The 21,639-nt window shown below is 31.5% G+C and overlaps 1 protein-coding gene, 1 long non-coding RNA gene and 1 pseudogene across 2 annotated transcripts; 1 reads left to right on the top strand and 2 right to left on the bottom strand.

The window, feature by feature from the left end:
• Positions 1-2,219: 2,219 nt before the first annotated feature.
• On the top strand, positions 2,220-14,786 carry LOC123919570 (annotated as a pseudogene).
• A 695-nt stretch (positions 14,787-15,481) lies between these two features.
• LOC123924377 (hsp70 nucleotide exchange factor FES1-like) lies at positions 15,482-18,830 on the bottom strand. Its single transcript, XM_045977244.1, has 6 exons — positions 18,572-18,830; positions 17,416-17,558; positions 17,245-17,295; positions 16,572-16,793; positions 16,381-16,483; positions 15,482-16,144 (listed from the first exon to the last, which is right to left on the bottom strand). The coding sequence occupies exons 1-6, from the start codon at positions 18,655-18,657 to the stop codon at positions 15,646-15,648; spliced, it is 1,104 nt and encodes a 367-aa protein (XP_045833200.1). The 5' UTR covers positions 18,658-18,830; the 3' UTR covers positions 15,482-15,645.
• Positions 18,831-20,900: 2,070 nt separating this feature from the next.
• On the bottom strand, positions 20,901-21,386 carry LOC123881977. Its single transcript, XR_006799652.1, has 3 exons — positions 21,317-21,386; positions 21,159-21,224; positions 20,901-21,073 (listed from the first exon to the last, which is right to left on the bottom strand). It is a non-coding gene; the product is annotated as an uncharacterized LOC123881977 (long non-coding RNA).
• Positions 21,387-21,639: the final 253 nt, after the last annotated feature.

Here is a 21,639-nt window from a genome sequence, read left to right on the forward strand (position 1 = left end):
CACTTTATAAACACATATTCAGGCCATCTCGCAACCGATGTGAGACTTCTTAACATGCACTTTAGCATTTTTTTGTAATCTTATGGTTGTTTTTCTCGTTGCCGGCTTGTACTCCAATAACTTTTATCTATCTAATACAAGCATTTTTATTATCTACAAATTTATTTTTATTGATGACAAAAGCTGGAGTAAATTATAGTAGCATTAATAAACATTTCTGCTAAATTTTTATTGTGATAGCTTTACTCTGATACACGCTCTGATACGTTTAAAACTTTTGAATAAAATTAACCAAGCTTAAACTTAAATAGAGCTTGCAAACCTCACATTTTGATTGAGTATAGTTAAAATTATTCTAAAGTATATGAATAAAATTAATCAAGCTTAAACTTAGGAGGAGGTTGGAAACCTCACCCTCAGTTAAGCTAAAATTATTCAATAGAAATTAATAAAGTTAACACGACTTAAACTTAGGAAAAATGATATTTGTACAACTATTTTTTGACAACTTTTGTGATAATTTTTCCTCTCATACTCACATTATATTTCTAATTTCTCCCTCTATTGCTTTGATTTTCGTGCCACGGCCTACTTTCCCTTATAAATTTATGGTTGTCCCAAAAGTTGTCACTTAAGTAGTTGTTCAAATAACACAACTCTAAACTTATGGGGTGTTTGCAAACCTCAAATTCTGATTAAGTTAAGTTAAATTTAGGTTTAATTAGTATTTTAATTAGTTTCTTAAATAAGTTTTTGGTTTAACATTGGTTCTTTAATGATTAAATGTTCTTTCTTTTTGGTCCCTTAAAGATATCTTCGTGGTCCCTTCTATTAATCTTCTTCCTTCCTTGTATTCTTCTGCGGCGGATCTTCTTCTTTCTCCTTCTTTCGCCGTTGTTGTTTTCTTTCTCGGTTTGAGCGTGGAAAGGTGAGAGAGAGCAAAAGAAAGAATGAAGAATGAGAACACCTGAGAAGAAAGAGAGGGAAGTGGATAATGAGAGATGAGAAAAGAGATATCTGACAAAGAAAAATTAGATTTGACAAATCTAAAATTTGAATTTCAAAACAAAGTGTTTTGCTTCTTAAAATTTATGAACAGGAAAAGTCACAAATATCCTTGAGTTGTTGTAACAAATTCCACATGTGTAAATTAAATATGTAAGGGCAGTTAAGGAAAACATAGGATATATTAGGGTTAAATCAGGTATTTAAGCAGCATCTTCTTTTCTCTGATTAATAATTAATTAATTAATTAATTAATAGTAGATGGGACGGAGGGTGTATTTCCCAATATGATATCCAATTTCAGTACATAATTCTTGAAATTTTTAATGGCAAATGCTAACATGTACCCCAAGAGCACATTTTAAGGTGCATTTAATTAACTAATATTTCATTTAATTTACTTTAAAAATAGTAATAATCAACTTTATTAATTAAAAGATATGGTCCACTATATTTATTACCTATTTAAAAGAATTGGAAAGACAAAATATTATATGCTGCCAAATTTAATTTATGATGATGCGCCTGATTATACAACCATAATTATATGATTCCAATTTTTGTTTTTGTTTGTTAACAATCAGGCTTATAGTACTCCTGGTAATACTACTTAATTAATGATAACTTGTGTTTTTTGCTTTTTCTCAGTAAACAAGACCGAATATTATAGTATTATGTTATAATGGTAACGATTGTTAGTACTATTTTAGCTTTTGAATTGCTAATATGTTTTAGAATTTTATAATACTTACTTATAATTTAATTTTGTTTTCAACTTAAAAAAAAAGGTTTGACAAAAAAAAAAAGTTTTGTAGCAAAATATTTTTTGACCAAACGCGTGATTATACATCAAGTATTTGGCAAGTATCATATTTTGTCTATGCAATTTTTTTAAATGGGTAATAAATATAGTGAACTATATCTTTGAATTAATAAAATTGATTATTGCTATTTTGAAGTATATTAAATGAGATATTAATTAATTAAATGCACCTTAAAATGTGTCTTAGGGCACATGTTAGCCGAACCTATTTTTAATTTACCCGTGTGCATCATGTGTTTAGTTTTTATTATTATTTTTTGATTTTTGATAATCTTAATCTTGCACTACAGCATTAAACAATGATATGTTCAACTCAATGATTTCACTTTTTATATTTTATAGAATCAACATGTTTCTCAACAACTCATCATCAACTAGTGAAATTAGTTGAAGCTTGCTTCCAAATTTGAACATGATGGTTCTTCCTTCTCATAATTCATTTCACCATTGTTGTCAGATTCTACTTGCTCTTCTGCTTTTCAGTTTGCAGATATTAACTCACATTGAAGCTTATGGCTTAAAGGTTGAAGTGCTTCCTGGTTTTGAAGGACCTCTTCCTTTTCAACTTGAAACAGGGTCAGCAATCTTAACCATTCCATTCTCTATTTCAATTTCACCTTAACTATTGTAGGATATGAAATTTTAATTTGTATAGCTTGATCTTTTTAGTATATACTTGTCAAAGTAGTTTAGTGACTAGAAATTTCACCCTTTAAGCTGAATTAGTGGAGTGTCCGGGATTCGAAACTTTGCTCGATCAATTAAATAAGCTAATGACGCTTGATTTTGTTTTCGGTGAATATTTTTTATTTTTCATAATGAATTTAGACTTTATTTGGTAAAAAAAAAGCTTATAACGGACGAGGTTGTAGCGAATAGCTTATAAGCTAGCGTTTAGTTTATAGCGAATAAGCTAGCTGATTGAACTTGTAGTGTTTGGTAAAATTAGCGGTTGAACTAACTTATAAGTATGAAATCACATAAAAAAGATATGTTTAATTAATATTTAATTTTTTTCAAGTAAGATAACAGGGGTAAAATTGGAAGAAAAAATGATATGTTATAAGCTCATAAGCTACTTGAAATAAGCTCTGTTTGGTAAAATTAAGCTATAAAGCTAGCTTATAGCTGATAGATGAAAAGCTAGCTGATTGAAATTAAAGTGTTTGGTAAAATTATCTTTTTAGATGATTGATAAATATAAAAAGACATAAAAGGACATTTATATGTAGTGGGTAGTTTTTGTTTTAGTGGGTAGTTTTTTATTTTATAAAAAATAATAAAATTAAATTAAAGGTTAAAAATGGAAAAAACTGTAAAAAGCTATAAGCTCAAACGCTACTTGAAATAGCATCTCAAAAAAAGATATAAGCTCGTAAGAAAAGCTTTTTACCAAACACTTTGGGTGTGTTTGGTAAGTCTAATAAGCTAGCTTATAGCTTATTGGACTAGCTTATAAGCTTGTTTGAAAAAAACAAAAGTGTTTGGTAAAAAACTTTTTTCACGAGCTTATAGCTTTTTTTGAGATGCTATTTCAAGTAGCGTTTGAGTTTATAGCTTATAGCTTTTTACAGTTTTTTCCATTTTTAACCTTTAATTTAATTTTATTATTTTTTATTAAATAAAAAACTACCACTAAAAAAAACTACCCACTACATATAAATGTCCTTTTATGTCTTTTTATATTTATCAATCATTTAAAAAGCTAATTTTACCAAACACTTTAATTTCAATCAGCTAACTTTTCAGCTATCAGCTATAAGCTAGCTTTTCAGCTATCAGCTAGCTTATCAGCTATAAGCTAGCTTATAGCTTAATTTTACCAAACAGAGGGTGTGTTTGGTAACACAAATAAGCTAGCTTATAGCTTATTATACGAGCTTATAAGCTTGTTTCAAAAAATTAGAGGTATTTGGTAACAAGCTTTTTGTACTAACTTATAGCTTTTTTTCAGATGCTATTTCGGGTCTGTTTGGTAAAAATAAGCTATAAGCTAGCTGATAGCTGAAAAGCTAGCTTATAGCTGATAGCTGAAAAGCTAGCTTATTGAAATTAAAGTGTTTGGTAAAATTAGCTTTTAAAGTGGTTATTAAATATAAAATTACATAATTGATAGTGGGTAGTTTATTTTTTAGAGTGGGTAGTTATTAAATTAAAGGGTAAAAATGGAATAAAGTGTAAAAAGCTATAAGCTATAAGCTCAAATGCTACTTGAAATAGCATCTGAAAAAAAGCTATAAGCTAGTACAAAAAGCTTGTTACCAAACACCTCTAATTTTTTGAAACAAGCTTATAAGCTCATATAATAAGCTATAAGCTAGCTTATTTGTGTTACCAAACACACCCTTCAAGTAGCATTTGAGCTTATAGCTTATAGCTTTTTACACTTTATTCCATTTTTACCCTTTAATTTAATAACTACCCACTCTAAAAAATAAACTACCCACTATCAATTATGTAATTTTATATTTAATAACCACTTTAAAAACTAATTTTACCAAACATTTTAATTTCAATAAACTAGTTTTTCAACTATCAGCTATAAGCTAGCTTTTCAGCTATCAGCTAGCTTATCAGCTATCAGCTAGCTTATAGCTTATTTTTACCAAACAGACTCTTTTATTTTTTTTCAAACAAGCTTATAAGCTAGTCCAATAAGCTATAAGCTAGCTTATTGGACTTACCAAACACACCCTATAAGCTAGTAAAATTAAGTTATAAGCTCTTTTTGAAAAACATTTACCAAACGGGACTTTTTTGGTCATATGAGCTTATAAGGTATAAGGTCAAAATCTAGTCGCGAAATAACACAAAGTATTAGGCTCTGTTTGGTAAAAATAAGCTATAAGCTAGCTGATAGCTGATAAGCTAGCTTATAGCTGAAAAACTAACTTATAGCTGATAGCTGATGGCTGGTAGCTTATAGCTGAAAAGCTAGTAGAATAAAATTAAAGTGTTTGACAAATTTAGCTGTTGTAAGTACAAAATGACATAAAAATACATGGTTAGTGGGTAGTTTTTTTTTTGGGTAAGTGTTAGCGGGTAGTTATTATAATTTTTAAAAAATAAATAAATAAAATTAATGAGGGTAAATATGGAATAAAATGAAAAAGCTATAAGCTCATACGCTACTTGAAATAGCATCTCAAAAAACGCTATAAGCTAGTTAGAGAAGCTCGTTACCAAACACTTCACATTTTTTTCATACAAGCTTATAAGCTAGTTCAATAAGCTATAAGCTAGCTTATTGGACTTACCAAACAGTGACTTAATGCATAAATTGGTCCTGCCCTGATAATTTTGGGATACCCTCAATGTTTTCAATAAGTTAAACTTCTTTTGTCTTTACTTTTTATTACATACAACTGTACAAAGACACAAGTAATGTAGTTGTGTGACATTTGATAGGTATGTGGGATTGGGGGAAACAGATGATGATATGCAAGTGTTCTACTATTTTGTCAAATCAGAGAATAATCCTAAGAAAGATCCTCTTATGCTTTGGTTAACTGGTGGTCCTGGTTGTTCTTCTTTTTCTGGCCTTGTCTCTCAAATAGGTAATTTTCAATTCATAACTCTTATGTTTTTATTTTTCTGAATCTTGTTTTGACACTTTATTAGTTCTGCTAGGCACAAAAAGTATCCTTTTACTAGATATGAAGCACGGATATAGACACGGACACCGGACACCGGACACAACAGAGACACTGAGACGTCGACACCGATAATATATTTAAAAAATGACATAATTCAATGTAATTAGGAGTGCTATGCCGTGTCGGTGGACACGGACACATGTCCGACACCAAGACGCACCTATTGCTTTATGTTACATTTTGATTCCACTATTAGCCTTTAAGTTATGCTCTTAATGCACTGTTGCCCTTTATGTTACATTCTGTGACTGTGTGAACCACAAATTTTGTTTAACACGAAACTCAGGTGTCTATTCATCATGCGTTACACTAGAGATAAACGAACCATTGTCTGGGTTTGTGAAATCTAACTATTGCTCTTGGATGAAGACACTCTTGCGAAAAAATAGGCTATCTGATTCTAAGTTTTTGGATTTGAGAATTTAGATTTAAAAAGAAGAAGTGATTGTAACATACTAACATGTGATGGTGTTGTTGTTGGACACTGACACATGTCATACACCAGAAACGTCTTAAATCCAAAGTGTAGGGGATACATAGTTTCTAGATTTGGGGCCTTATAGGCAATTGGCAGATTCTAGAGTCTCTTGATTACTCTAAGAACGAAAAGTAATTAGGTATTTTCCTTATTTTTGGCATAATACCAGTTGGTTTCTATCAGATTCAGATACTTAATGTACTTCAGATAAGAAAGTTATGTATTAACTATTAAGGACTACTTGTTGTGACCATAATTTCCTTCTTTAGGTAACATTTCAAGTTTTATTTATATGAAATGAATCTGCTGAGAGTGAACCACTGAACAACATTCATAGAGTGACATTGTCATCAATTGGATGTTAATAGGTCCATTTGAATTCGAAAACAAGGAGTACGACGGGAGCGTGCCAAGTTTGGTCTCGAGGCCACAGTCATGGACAAAGGTATTGATAGCACCTCAGTTATCCAACATTGATTTCATTTACTGAACTTATCCAAAACTTTTACTAATAAGAACTATGATTTTATATTATTCATGTCATGTGGTAACAATATGTATACAGTTTTTGTTAAGATGACTCTACAAGTCAAAATATTCATTTATGTTTTTTATGTTTTTTTCATGATTTTGTTATTGGACGGTATTTTATGGTAGTAATGCTAATGATCTTTTGGTCAGCTATGCAACATTATTTTTGTAGATTTGCCGCTTGGAACTGGTTTCTCATATGCGAAAAATCTCACTGCTCACCGAAGCGATTGGAAACTTGTTCACCATGCTCATCAGTTTCTTAGGAAGGTAGCATTCCCATCTGTCCGATTTCTCGAATACAGACCATAGTCAGCCTCTATCATAACAAAATTAAAATTAAGTTTGTGGCTGTAACAATTATCTGTATTTGTAGTGGCTGATTGATCACCCTGAATTTCTTTCAAATGAATTCTACTTTGGTGGTGATTCATACTCTGGCATTCCTGTCCCAGCCATTGTTCAAGAAATTTCAAATGGTTAGAAATTTCTTTATAATTATAATTATTATTAAACCGAAGAGTTCCTTGATCATTTTAACTAGTCCTTATACTTTAATACATTGATTATTTGTATTATCCTTTAAAAATAAGCAAAGCAAAAGTTTAGCGTATTAATGTTGACCATCCGAATTACTAGAACCCCTTCTCCTAATAATCGAAGGTCTGATTTGTTTCCATTTCTTTGATTAACAGGAAATGAAAAAGGTCTCCAACCATTCATAAATCTTCAGGTTTCAAACTGTAATCTGTTTTTTGCTTGTAATACTGACGAAAAAATAATATAGATAGGGATTTTGGAAATCCTAAATACATTTGTTACCATAGCTTTTCTTGGATTCGCTATGAAAGCCAAACCAATCTTAACATTTTCAGGGATATCTGTTAGGGAACCCCGTCACAACAAACAGAGAAGATAATGATCAAATCCAATATGCTCATGGAATGGGACTCATATCTGATGAACTCTATGCAGTATTATTTTTATTATTATTATTATTCCTAGCTAAATAAATTGTATTTTTTTTGTTGATCAAAACGATGATATGTTTCTACTTGAATTTAAACAGTCGCTGCAGAAAAATTGTAAAGGAGAATATATTGATGTAGATTCCAGAAATGAGGTGTGTTTAAGAGATCTTCAGTCCTTTGATGAGGCAAGTAAACCATCCAATTTCCATCTATATATACTCACAGATGACAGAAGTAAAATATATGAAGAGACAAAAGAAAATAATAAAGGAAGATAAATGAGAGCCGAGGAAAAGTGGATGTGTGTGTTTGCATGCTCATATACACTTCAGCTCTATCTTGTTATACAGCTCAACTGAATTTGTTTGCCATATTGTTAAACGATTATTTCTTTTATCTCAGTGCCTATCAAGAATTGATCAGTACCACATTTTGGATCCCTATTGCAAAGATGATTCGCCACTCTGGAGGAGATCGTTGACTCGTGAGTTGAAGGAATCTCTTAGTTCTCATCTCACAGCGCCCGGATTAAGCTGCCGAGTAAGTTTTTTCATAACTGGTCTAGATTCACACGTTTTTTCCATAATGTTTTAAATTTGATCACATTTATTTTCATTTGTTGTAGACTTATGGATTTTACCTCACCACTAAATGGGCTAACGATAAGCGTGTTCGCAAGGCACTGCATATTCGAGAGGTTTGATATGATAAACTTGTAAATTCATTATATATATCTAGTGATTTTGTATATATTAAATTACAAACATTTTTAAATTTTAGTTTTTTTTTTTGACAAAATTTTTAAATTTTAGTTAACTAAATAAAAGTCTCAACAACTAATGGATATTAATATGATAGCTTTGAGCACTGCAGGGAACCATAAGGAAATGGACACGTTGTTACAGGACTGATTTTGAGTTTGAGATCTTTGGTAGCGTTGAGTTCCATGCAAGTCTAAGCAAAAAAGGATACCGCTCTTTGATATACAGGTTACGATTTTCTCTTTCTGATATAGTGTTTATTTCTTTTAAAACCCGCTTTTAGAAAAGAAAATCGTCTTTCTTCTAGCTGATTTTTTGTTTTAATTGGTGTGTTATGTGTAGTGGGGATCATGATTTAGCTGTTCCTTTCATGTCTACTCAAGCTTGGATAAGAACTCTAAACTACTCCATTGTTGATGATTGGAGGCCATGGTTTGTAAATGGCCAAGTGGGAGGGTAAGCATGAAATTTTGTATCAATGTTTTCAAAATCGGATTGAACTTACCAATTCAACCAGTTAAACCCGCGGGAACAGCCAATTCGTGAGTTGGCTTGATTTTGGTTGTATCATAGTCCTTTGAATCAGATTGAACCACAATCGAGCCGAGTTGAACAGGTGTAACCGCAGTTGGTTCAACCGATTTTTATTTTCTTCATGCTCTTTTTATTAATTTATTTGTCAACTCGTCTAACCATAGTTGAACCATGACCTCAATCTGACCAGTTCGATCTCTGGTCCAATTTTTAAAACATTGCTTCATAACCAAGTTTCTGAGTGTGCATCAGCTCATGTGGTCTTAATATGTATCCTAATACGGTTTCATGCAGATACACAAGGACTTACTCGAATCAAATGACATTTGCAACTGTGAAGGTAAGAAATCACTAATTAAATCGCAAGTATTCTTTTGTTAAGACAAGAAAAAGAAAAATAAACACTCAACTTTGTGATATATTTAAGTGTCTTTGATATTATTGTGCAAGTTTGTTATATTGATTTTCTGTAAATAATTTTGCAGGGTTCAGGACATACAGCTACTTTGTATACTCCTGAGCAATGTTTTCCCATGTTTACCAAGTGGATATCTAAGTTGCCTTTGTAATTCAATGGCCTAAGATGGCATAAATATGGTTATCTATGAGATATTCAATTTCTCAATGATTTTCTTTTTTTAAATTGTCAATTTGAACATTGTGTACTAAGAGAGCAATGCAAACAGAAAGGTAAAAAGTACATGAAAATAATGTCAAGGTTTCATATTCACATCTTGGAACAAATGAAGATATATTCTACTTACTGTGTTACAAAATTCACAGCAACATAGTGAATAATGATAGATACCAATCAGCATGAATTTTAATATGGAGAGAAGGTTAAGTTAAAATTAATGAGTAGAATAGTTGGTGCAATTTAAAACTGATTTATTATTTGTTTCCTCTAAAATGAGTACTGAGAGTGAAGTGGATGGGTAGTTCAACTGGTTAAACTATTTGAGCTAAGGGTTAAGGAGTTAGAGATACAGGGTTCGAGTTCTAGCAAGGAGAAAAACTAACATTGTAAAATTGTTAATATTATTTATCTATTTAGTTTTTTTGGGTCAAAAAAGTCTTTGGGGTATACAAGGTAAGTTCTCCACTCCCAACCGAGTTTCTTTGATATTAACTCTTCGATTTTCAGAGGATTGAGCCATGATAATCTCGAGTTCGACTAGAAAGTAAATATAATTTGGTCAAGAATTGTTTCTCATATAAGAATCAAATTCAAGTTCTTCCTTACCAGAAATACAATAATTTTTTGAGTTCAATCACTTAGTTATCAATCTATTTAAATACGTCATCGTTTATAAATAAAAAAACAGATTGAATATTTTTTTTATTTAGTAGAATTTATAATAGAATGAGAGATTTTATTAGAATATATTATAAACACATTGAATATTTTTGTTATTTAGTAGAATTTATAATAGAATGAGAGATTTTATTAGAATATATTATCTAACATTTTTTAGTGTAAATTTTATGAAATAAAAAGACATATAGTCATGTGAGCTTAACTCAGTTGTCATGGACATTACATTATATATGCATGGGGCCGGAGTTCGCACCTCAGCCATCTCACTTATTCACCTTATAAGAGTACCAAACAACTTTTAACTTAATTTTAAAATTCTTCCTAAAAAAGCTGGGCCATAGCCTTAATCTTGCACTACAGCATTAAACAATGACATGTTCAACTCAATGATTTCACTTTTTATATTATAGTATAGAACCAACATGTTTCTCAACAACTCATCATCAACAAGTGAAATTAGTTGAAGCTAGCTTGCAAATTTGAACATGATGGTTCTTCCTACTCATAATTCATTTCACCATTGTTGTCAGATTCTACTTGGTCTTCTGCTTTTCAGTTTGCAGATATTATTAACTCACATTGAAGCTTATAGCTCAAAGGTTGAAGTTCTTCCTGGTTTTGAAGGGCCTCTTCCTTTTCAACTTGAAACAGGGTCAGCAATCTTAATCATTCCATTTTCTATTTCTTTTCTTTTTATGATTTTAGCATATTGAAGTAAATTTCATGTACCAAAAAAATATTAATTTGATAGGTACGTGGGGTTAGGGGAAATAGATGATGACATGGAAGTGTTCTACTATTTTATCAAATCAGAGAATAATCCTAAGAAAGATCCTCTTATGCTTTGGTTAACCGGTGGTCCTGGTTGTTCTTCTTTTTCTGGCCTCGTCTCTCAAATAGGTAATTTACTATTCATAACTCTTATGTTTTTATTTTTCTCAATCTTGTTAGAAAGTAACTGTGTGAACCACAATTTTGTTTAACAATTAACACGAAACTCGGGCGTCGATTCATCACGCTTTACACTAGAGATGAATGAACCACTGTCTGGGAAAAATGAGGTTATCTTTTTTTAGCTGGTGATAATTTGGCTACAAATTGCGCCGCTTGTTAGCTTCCTTGGAACTTAGGCACCCCATAAGACCCATCTCCCTATCATAGCACCGCCCCAGAGAGCCGACGTCCCAACAGCTGACACTTTGCGCCACTTTACTGGCCTTTCCGTTCCGTACAGCCGCTTCATAGGCAGCCCTTTCTATGCCACCAAAATATATGTTTTTTTTTTGTAACTGAGCACTTACAAAAATCAGCAAAGAATTGTGGTCCTGCAACATCCCTCCAAATTGCCCAATAGTGGCAACTATTTCCAAAAATGGCAAGATAGATCACTTCTCTAAGGTTCCTCTCTTATTTATGGACAAATGCCTTATTTCCGAATTCCCTAACTAACTGCCTCTTAATAACAGAACATATCTTAATTCAGGCCTGTTGCTATCCCAATCTAAAGATATATTACTAGATTTTGTGTTATTTTATGTGTATTTTTTATTTATCTGTTATATTGTTTAGGTAACTTTTCAAGTTTTATTTATATGAAATGAATCTGCTGAGAGTGAACCACTGAACAACATTCATAGAGTGACATTGTCATCAATTGGATGTTAATAGGTCCATTTGAATTCGAAAACAAGGAGTACGACGGGAGTGTGCCTAGTTTGGTCTCGAGGCCACAGTCATGGACAAAGGTATTGATAGCACCTCGGTTATCCAACATTGATTTCATTTACTGAACTTATCCAAAACTTGTACTAATAAGAACTATGATTTTATATTAGTCATGTCATGTGGTAACAATATGTATATAGTTTTTGTTAAGATGACTCTACAAGTCGAAATATTCATTCTTTTTTTATGTTTCTTTTCATCATTTTGTTATTGGACGGTGATTTACTGGTAGTAATGTTAATTATCTTTTGGTCAGCTCTGCAACATTATTTTTGTAGATTTGCCACTTGGAACTGGTTTCTCATATGCGAAAAATCTCACTGCTCACCGAAGCGATTGGAAATACGTTCACCATGCTCATCAATTTCTTAGGAAGGTAACATTCCCATGTGTACGATTTCTCGAATAAAGACCATATTCAGCCTCTATCATGACAAAATTAAACTTATGTTTGTGGCTGTAACAATTATCTGTATTTGCAGTGGCTTATTGATCACCCTGAATTTCTTTCAAATGAATTTTACTTTGGTGGTGATTCATACTCTGGCATTCCTGTCCCGGCCATTGTTCAAGAAATTTCAAATGGTTAGAAATTATAAATGGCTCAATTTTTAAGATGAATTAGTCCTTTAAATAATGAAAATTCTCTTTATAATTATAATGCTTATGAAACCGAAACGTTCCTTGATCATTTTAATTAGTCTTCATACTTTGACTATCCAAATAATCGAAGATGGTCTGATTTGTTTCCATTTCTTTGATTAACAGGAAATGAAAAAGGTCTCCAACCATTCATAAATCTTCAGGTTCCAATCCATATTATGTCTTTTGCTTCTAATACTGACGAAAAAATAATCTATAGAGGGATTTTGAAAACCCTAAATATCTTTGTTACCATAGTTCTTGTTATATATGAACTATGAAAGCCAAACCAATCTTAACATTTTCAGGGATATATGCTAGGGAACCCCATCACAACAAACAGAGAAGATAATGATCAAATCCAATATGCTCATGGAATGGGACTCATTTCTGATGAACTCTATGCGGTATCATTTTTATTATTATTATTATTCCTAGCTAAATAAATTGTACTTTTTTTTGTTGATCACAATGATGATATGTTTCTACTTGAATTTAAACAGTCGCTGCAGAAAAATTGTAAAGGAGAATATATTGATGTAGATTCCAGAAATGAGTTGTGTTTAAGAGATCTTCAGTACTTTGATGAGGCAAGTAATACCAACCAATTTGTATCTATATATAGTCACAGATGACAGAAGTAAAATATACGAAGAGACAAAAGAAAATAATAAAGAAAGAGATATGAGAGACGAGGAAAAGTGGAAGTGTATGTTTGCATGCTAGTTATGATAATGATAACCCCTTCGGTTCTATCTTATTATACAGCTCAACTTAATTTGTTCGCCATGTTGTTAAACTAGTATTTCTTATCTTCAGTGCCTTTCAAGAATTAATGAGTTCCACATTTTGGATCCCTACTGCAAAGATGATTCGCCACTCTGGAGGAGATCATTGACTCAGGAGTTGAAGGAATCACTTAGTTCTCATCTCACAGCGCCCGGATTAAGCTGCCGAGTAATTTTTTCATAACTGGTCTAGATTCACACACTTTTTTTCCATAACGTTTCAAATTTTTTTTTTTGTATACATAACGTTTTAAATTTGATCACATTCATTTTCATTATTGTTGTAGACTTATGGATTTTACCTCACCACTAAATGGGCTAACGATCAGCATGTTCGCAAGGCACTGCATATTCGAGAGGTTTGATATGATAAACTTATAAACTAGTTATATATATATATATATTATATAGTGATTTTCTATATATTAAGTTACAAATATTTTTTAATGTTTGGTTGAATGCATCAAAATGTCAACAACTAATGGATATTAATATCATAGCTTTGAGCACTGCAGGGAACCAAAAAAAAGTGGCTACGTTGTTACAAGACTGATTTTGAGAAAGAGATCTTTAGTAGCGTTGAGTTTCATGCAAATCTAAGCAAAAAAGGATATCGCTCTTTGATATACAAGTGAAGATTTACTCTTTCTGATGTAGTGTTTATTTCTTTTAAAACCCTCTTTTAGAAGAGAAATTCGTGTTTCTTATGGCTGATTTTTTGTGGTAATTCTTGTGTTATGTGCAGTGGGGATCATGATTTAGTGGTTCCTTTCATGTCTACTCAAGCTTGGGTAAGAGCTCTAAACTACTCCATTGTTGATGATTGGAGGCCGTGGTGGTATGGAAATGGCCAAGTGGGAGGGTAAGCATGAAACTTTGTATCAATTTTTTCAAAATCGGATTGAAATTGCCAATTCAACCAGTTGAACCGGGAACGGCCAATTCGTTAGTTGGCTTGATTTCAGTTGTATCATAGTTCTGTTGAATCAGATTGAACCACAATCGAACCGAGTTGAACAGGTGTAACCGCAGTTGGTTCAACCGATTTATATTTTCTTAATACTCTTTGTATTAATTTATTTGTCAACTTGTCTGACATTAGTTGAACCATGACTTGCAAGTCTGACCAGTTCGATCTCTGGTCCAATTTTTACAACATTGCTTCGTAACCAAGTTTCCGAGTGTGGATCAGCTCATGTGATCTTAATATGTATCCTAATCTTAATCAATAATATGGTTTCATGCAGATACACAAGGACTTACTCGAATCGAATGACATTTGCAACTCTGAAGGTAAGAAATCACAAGTATTCTTTTAAGATGAAAAAACACTCAATTTGGTGAAGTATTTATGTGTCTTTGATATGATTGTGCAAGTTTGTTATATTGATTTTCAGTGAATAATTTTGCAGGGTTCAGGACACACAGGTGGTCAGTTTACTCCTGAGCAATGTTTTGCCATGTTCACTAAGTGGATATCTAATTTGCCTTTGTAAATCAACGGCCTAAGATAGAATGAATATGGTTATTTATGAGATGTTCAATTTTCAATGATTTTCTTTTCTTTTTTTTTTGGTGAAGATGATTTTCTTTTTTCAAATATATTCAATATTTGAACATTGTGTACTAAGAGCAATGCAAACAGAGGTAAAAAGTACAAGAAAATAATGTCAAGGTTTCATGTTCACATCTTGGCTCAGAAGTCCTATAAAGCAAGGACATAGACACGGACGCCTGACACGATACGGACATGTCGACACCGATAATAATTTAAAAAAATAACATAATTCAGTGTAATCATAGTGTCGGTATCATGTCTGACACCGGACATGCCTAGATTAAGAATTGTTTGTGCTTCATAGCTTGGAATAAATTAAAATGACATTCTATGGGCATTAGATGCTTATTATAATGGGTTAGCCTTATGATTGATGATATGCTTGGCACAATTTTTATTAGTGGAAAAGAAAATTGGCATGATTTCAATTTTGAGATGAATTATGTTGGAGCTCTCATTTTTTGTTGCAAGTTGTGATCATTATCTTGTGCAGTTTATAAATATTTCATTCAAGTCATCTTTATCAATTTTTAAAATTGAAAACTAAGAACCAAACTAATTCAGTTGGATTTTTGAATGAACCTAACTAGAAAATAAATATACTCTTCCATGATAGGAAACCAACTTACCTAAATTTTTATAATAATGCAAAAAATTAAAATAAAATAACTAGCAAGATAAGTATATAGGATTGAAAGAAATAAATGATAATTGCATTTCCTTATAAAACAGAATCAATCTAGTAAAAACACAAGAGTAGAGTAACATAATACAAAACACTTATGCTTCATCTGGTAAAATCTGTAGCATTTTCCTTCTCTACTTGAATTTAACATCATTGTTAGTCTCTGCAACTTAAGGCCCTAAAAGTAAAGGTGCCTCTTTCTTTTCATTGTTTGAATCTTTGTTGGAATTAGGATTCCCAACATGGCCTCTAAGAGGAGGTTCAAAGTGTTTGCTAGCAACATCAGAAGGAGGTGCATCTTCTCCAGGAAGCACAAGAAGACCTTTCTCTCGAAGTGAAGACGGCTCATCAAAGCATGTGCTCCAAAGGGAGTCTACAAGCAGCCTTTCCTCCCTAATCGCTCCAAGATCCTCAGCTGACATTGAACTTATGGCGTTTATTCGTTCTTCAAGAAGTTGCTTCATTTTCTCATTATCTTCTGAAGAGGCATCAGAGCTATCTTTTGTATCGCGAGCAAGCTCAAAGAGGCCACGGAGTGCAGCTTCACGGACATCTGCGTCTTCACTAGAAGCATGGTGCATCAATAAACGATGGAGCCCTAGCTCCTTCACAATGTTGCAGTCTGAACTATTCTCAAGCAATAAGTAATGGATCAAGTTGAGAGCCTTCCTGAAAGATTGTAAAAGTTGGAATGAGTTTTCCCACAATCAATAATTAATGGTGTTGAAAATCCCAAATTATTCATTAACTAGAATGCATCACATTAAAATAACATATGTAAGATGGACAACAGAAAGGACACCAAAAATGATATCATACAGTTCAAGATTCTAATCAATGATGAACTAAAATTAAAAGTACTCAACATAAACATAAGCAAAACTTATAAAGAAAAAACCTGTTACCTTTGAAATCTAACATTGTCAGAGGTCAACGCATCTTTTAAGGCTGCATAACCATTTGCTAGGCGAAATGCAGCGACGCCAGGTTTGTTGTGACGAATTAGTGCTGTCAAGTTCCCAAAAGTATAAATAAGTCAATATCATTCCAACTTGAGAAACAAAATATCATAACAAAATCGAATAGTAGTACATACATGATATTGCACCCAGCGCTTTGGCTCGAACATTCACATCAGGATCAGAACTGAAATTAGAAACAAGTGGTTCAAAGCCATTTGCTTCCATAACAAGTTGCTGACTTCGAGGATTATTTTGGACTATTGTGGTCACAACATCAGCTGCCTTAGCTCGAATGTTAGCATGAGAGTTCTTGAGGTAGGCAAGAAGAGGAACCAACCCACCAATTGTGTGGAGATCTAGAAGACAGGTAAACACCAGGAAATAGGTGAGACATGCATTTGACGGAATCAAAGAAAACACAAATCATGAAGTGAAGTGAATGCAAGGAGGGAACTACTAAAAACTGCATAATATATTAATTTATAATCTCCATATTATAAAAAATCCTTCATTGGAAACTACTACAAACAAGCATCAGGCAAATAAAACAAGTATTTCATTCATATAAGGTGAACACTCCGGTACCCCGGAGTTTAGTTGGGTACCGATACCTTATAGGCAAAATTTAATATCATGTCATACTTTATATTAATTTATATTAAAAATAAATTCATATTTTGAATGAATTTCGCCTGAGGTACCGGCATCCAACCAAACTTCAAGGGTACCAAAGAATTTACCTTCATATAATTGGTGCCCTTATACTTTTTTAACAAAATCAAGTTCAGAGTCATTCTAAAAACTCACCATTAGCAAAGTCAATTGATTCAACGTGCTCTTGCAACTCATCCAACATATCTGTGAAAAAATCATGTCAGAAACCCACTCTGCATTAGTATCAGATTAAAGAAAAAAATACTTATTTAAATAAAACACTGTATTTTTTGCTAGTTTTGCATCTCGTTATGTATTGGATACCTTCGATATCTGCAGGGGTAACCCCTTGGTTTTCCAGTTCTTGATCAGGAGTCTTCATTACAAGTGTAATCTCTTTCATACGTTTTACAATATCAACAGTCTGTGCTTGCATTGCTTCCATAAACCATTTCCGATCCTCCTCACTACAGAATCATAAGAAAATCAAAATCAGACCCTCGTCCACCGAATGTTAATTTCAGCTATTCAGCCATAATTTATAATAAACTACAATACCATTTTTCACATATAACACTATAAGATGATGAATTAAATTTTAAACTTATGGTATACATATAAGAAACTATTCTTTCATCAAACATTCCGCTCTTTATCGGTTATTCTTTCTTCACCCCATACCCATCTCTCTCAACTCCAAAACAAAGACTAAATTACCACTTATAATACATACTTTTAGAAACACCAACTACAAAAATAAAATAACTTTCACACTTCTAAACTACAGAATCATTAAGAACAAAATCAAACCCTAGTCCTAATTCATATTGTTCGACACTTCGACTCCGACAAAAAAAATCTATCCTCCTCAGTAATACTAAACCACCAAATTAGTCCCTAACACTATTACACCGTTAAGTTAATCCTTATATTTAACCACTTACCTATAAGTCCCTATATTTTAACAAATTATTATCAATTTCGTCCCTAACTTTATTCACTTACTGTCAATTTAATCCCTAGCATATTCTGAGGACTAATGTGTAAAATTTTGACCCTTTTTGAAAAACCTAGAAACTTAACCTACAAAGTTGGTGACTAATCTGATGGTTTACTCATATTAATTCATATTCAATAACACCAACGATAATAGAAATCAATTCTTACAAAACAATAATAGGGTTTAATTCTTTAAGCAACTACAACAACTGAAAAAGGAAACTTTTACAATAGCTAACTACAGAATTACGAAACTTTAACAAAACCAGACTCTTCCACGTTCCACCTTCCTCATTCATAATATTAAACAAGAACACCCAAAAAATTTCATAAAAATTACATTTTGAAATAATGGGTATGCGTTTTTCTGCATCTAAAACTAAAAAAAATTCAAAATCAGACATATTGTATCGTCCTAAATCATTATCAAAAGATAACTCAAAGAACAAAAAATCCCAAACTGAAAATTTTGAATTTGAACCTTAAATTGCGAGGTTGACGAGTTCCATCGGAGTTAGCAATACTCCATTTGAGCAATCCATCCCAATTGGGTCCTTCTTTAGCCATATCAATGATGATTAAGAGAAAAACAAATTTTTTTCCCTAGGGTTTTGTGATTCTGTAACGAAACTACTTTAAGAAATTGGAAAGTATGAGATAATTAATGGGATTCAGAAGTTTAAATATTGAAGTTGTGAATGATTCCAGAAGCTTCTCAGATATTCTAGAGTGAAGTTATGACATAATGGCTATTATATGGCTTATATTTATACAGAGCTACAAATAAAACAATATTCCAAATCATATCTTTTTATTTTATTTTTTTGACAGAAATCATATCTTTTAAAAAAAAAAACAAATTAATCTTAAATATTCTAAACATATCCTAAAAACAGAAATATAAATATTAACAGATCGTTAGTTGTTTCAGTGGTGATTGACGCTGAACTTGGTAGGGAGGACCGTTCACGGTTCGATTCCCTGCAATGCGATCGGAAAGGGGCTGAAACCACTTGATACCAGAACTGACATCCGAACCAGATTCAACTGGTGGTGAAATCTATATATATATATATATATATATATATATATATATATATTAAATTCTAATATTATCTTATTTTTTAAAATATAAATCTAAACTATGTTTAAATCTAAAATCTTCAAAAAAATATTTAGACATATTTTTCTTAACACAAAGAGAGATAAAAGAAAAACGGTAAAAAAAAAAAAAACTCACTTTTATTCTTAATATTTCGTTTTTTTTTTTCGATATACCTTCTCCCTTTTCTTGAGCACATTTATATCTTCTGAAGTTTTAAAGTTTAGTCCATCAAAACTTTTTGGTTAACTTAATGATTTCTGTTACTATGAAAAAAATGTTTTCAGTCACGATTTTCAAGTAAACTCATATCCATTCGTCATATTTTAAAATATTTTGTATTCATATTTATAATATTAGAAAAAAAAAATTCTTTCACAAAAAATTAATTAAATGTGATTTTTTAAGCGCCAAAAATTTTAAAAAAAATTATATTTAATCATCATTTGTTAAAAATAATGAAATATTTACAAGAAAAATTTCTATAATTACTAAACATATCTATAAAAAATAATTTAAAGTTTTGAAGATACATTTAAGTTGACTTAAATGTAGGAACCAAAAGTCGTGACTGAAAATTAATCATTTAAGTGCAAAAAAAAAATAGAATTTGAGACGGAGAGAGTAGTACAAAATTACTATTTGAGTGTAGATTCATTCTATACCTATCTTACAGATTTCGAATCATATTGCTAATATAAGCAATATATCATCATATATGGTTTATACTAAATGGGTCTTGTTAACATGTGTCCTTAGGACACATGTTAAGATATACCAAAATAGAAATTCATCATTTAATGATACAAGAAATTTAATGCTTCAAAAGTCAAAATGCACAAATTAGCATTTAATAATTTCTATTTTTGCTTCCTTAACATGTGTTTTAAGGGCACAAGTTAACATTCTCCATACTAAATAGTGCTTTCAGATTATTTGTTAAACATACCAAAAAATAAAGTAAAATATAAAATTAATGATAGTAAGATAACTTTTTACACTTTTAAGGTATTAGATACACAAGTTTCAAGATAAAATTTTTGTTTTAATAAGCTTAAATAGTGCCCCGGAAGCACTGTTTAGAATTTCTCGTTGCATATTAATGTATTTGATACACAAGTTCCAAGATAAAATTTTCGTTTTAATATTCTTAACAAATGTCCCAGAAGCACTGTTAAACAAAAAAAGGCTCGGTCGATTTATAACAAAACAAATTTGTTCTAATTCGCACATATTAAGATTAAAATAATAAAACAAATAAATAACTCATAAAATAAACAATGTAGACGATTAGCATAACTAATAAAAACAATATATCGTAGCTAAACAAGTAACTTAAATTTATTTATAAAAAAAAAAAAAAAAAAAAACTTAATCAATAAAACAGAGGATTCACATAACTAAAAACACAAACGATGTATTGCACTTAAATTTAACGATATATCATAGCTAAACAAATTTATATTAATAAGTTGTGAACGGTTCAAGAAGCTTTTCAGATATTCTATAATGAATAAATTCGGAGTGTAGAATACCAAGAGAAGATAAAAGAAAAAACAGTATACATCAACAAAAAATAAAAAAAAATTTAAAAGTTTAGTAGCGTTATTAGTGGGCTAGGCCCATTATAAAAACTCACCTTAGTATCTTTTGTTAGAAATTTTTTTTTTCTACCCCAACATTAATTTTGAATAGACGAAATCTGAAATTCATTATTGAAGTTAGTCACATGTACACAAAACCATCATTAAGGACATGATTTCACTCAAGAAATTTCAGAACCTGAGCCTCAAGAACATTAATTCGAGACAAGGTTTGAGATAAGCGATCATTCACAGATCGCTCTCTTTCCTCAGTAGTTGCAGCTTTAGCCTCAGCTTCCTGTAGAGTTAATTAAAAAATATAAATACAATAATATAGAGTAGGAAAGATTCTAAAAATTAAAAATAAAAAGTATTCTGAAGACCTGAAGTCGAGAATTAAGACTTCTTTCAACAGCAGCCCAAGCTTCGGCTCTTCTGGCATTTGTTTCCTGTTATCAGGTGAATTCTAGTCTTAGTACAGATCCCAATTAGCAGAACAAAAAACAGAAGGAAAAGTAATTTTTTATCATATGTTTATTACCTGCATGGCTTCAATTTGCCTTAAAAGCGGCCTTGTAGATTATGGAACTTGCGTAATCAGTTATTCACACCGTCTTTCACTTGCCTAGCAAAAGCAAGTCAAATTAGAAAACTACCAAAAGCACAAACACGGCTGTTAAACTATAATAAAACAAGGAAAAGCAGAACCATCAAAAGTTAAATAACTGAACAACAATCAGAAAGCAGGGGAGCAGACCTGGTAACACTTTTTAAAGTGTTCAGGTAACAAAAAAAAATTAAAAAAATTTTACATACCTGAACACTTTTTTTCAAAGTGTGTAGGTAACAAAATAAATTTGGAAA

Source organism: Trifolium pratense, linkage group LG4 (assembly GCF_020283565.1).
Source record: "Trifolium pratense cultivar HEN17-A07 linkage group LG4, ARS_RC_1.1, whole genome shotgun sequence".
Lineage (NCBI taxonomy): Eukaryota > Viridiplantae > Streptophyta > Magnoliopsida > Fabales > Fabaceae > Trifolium > Trifolium pratense.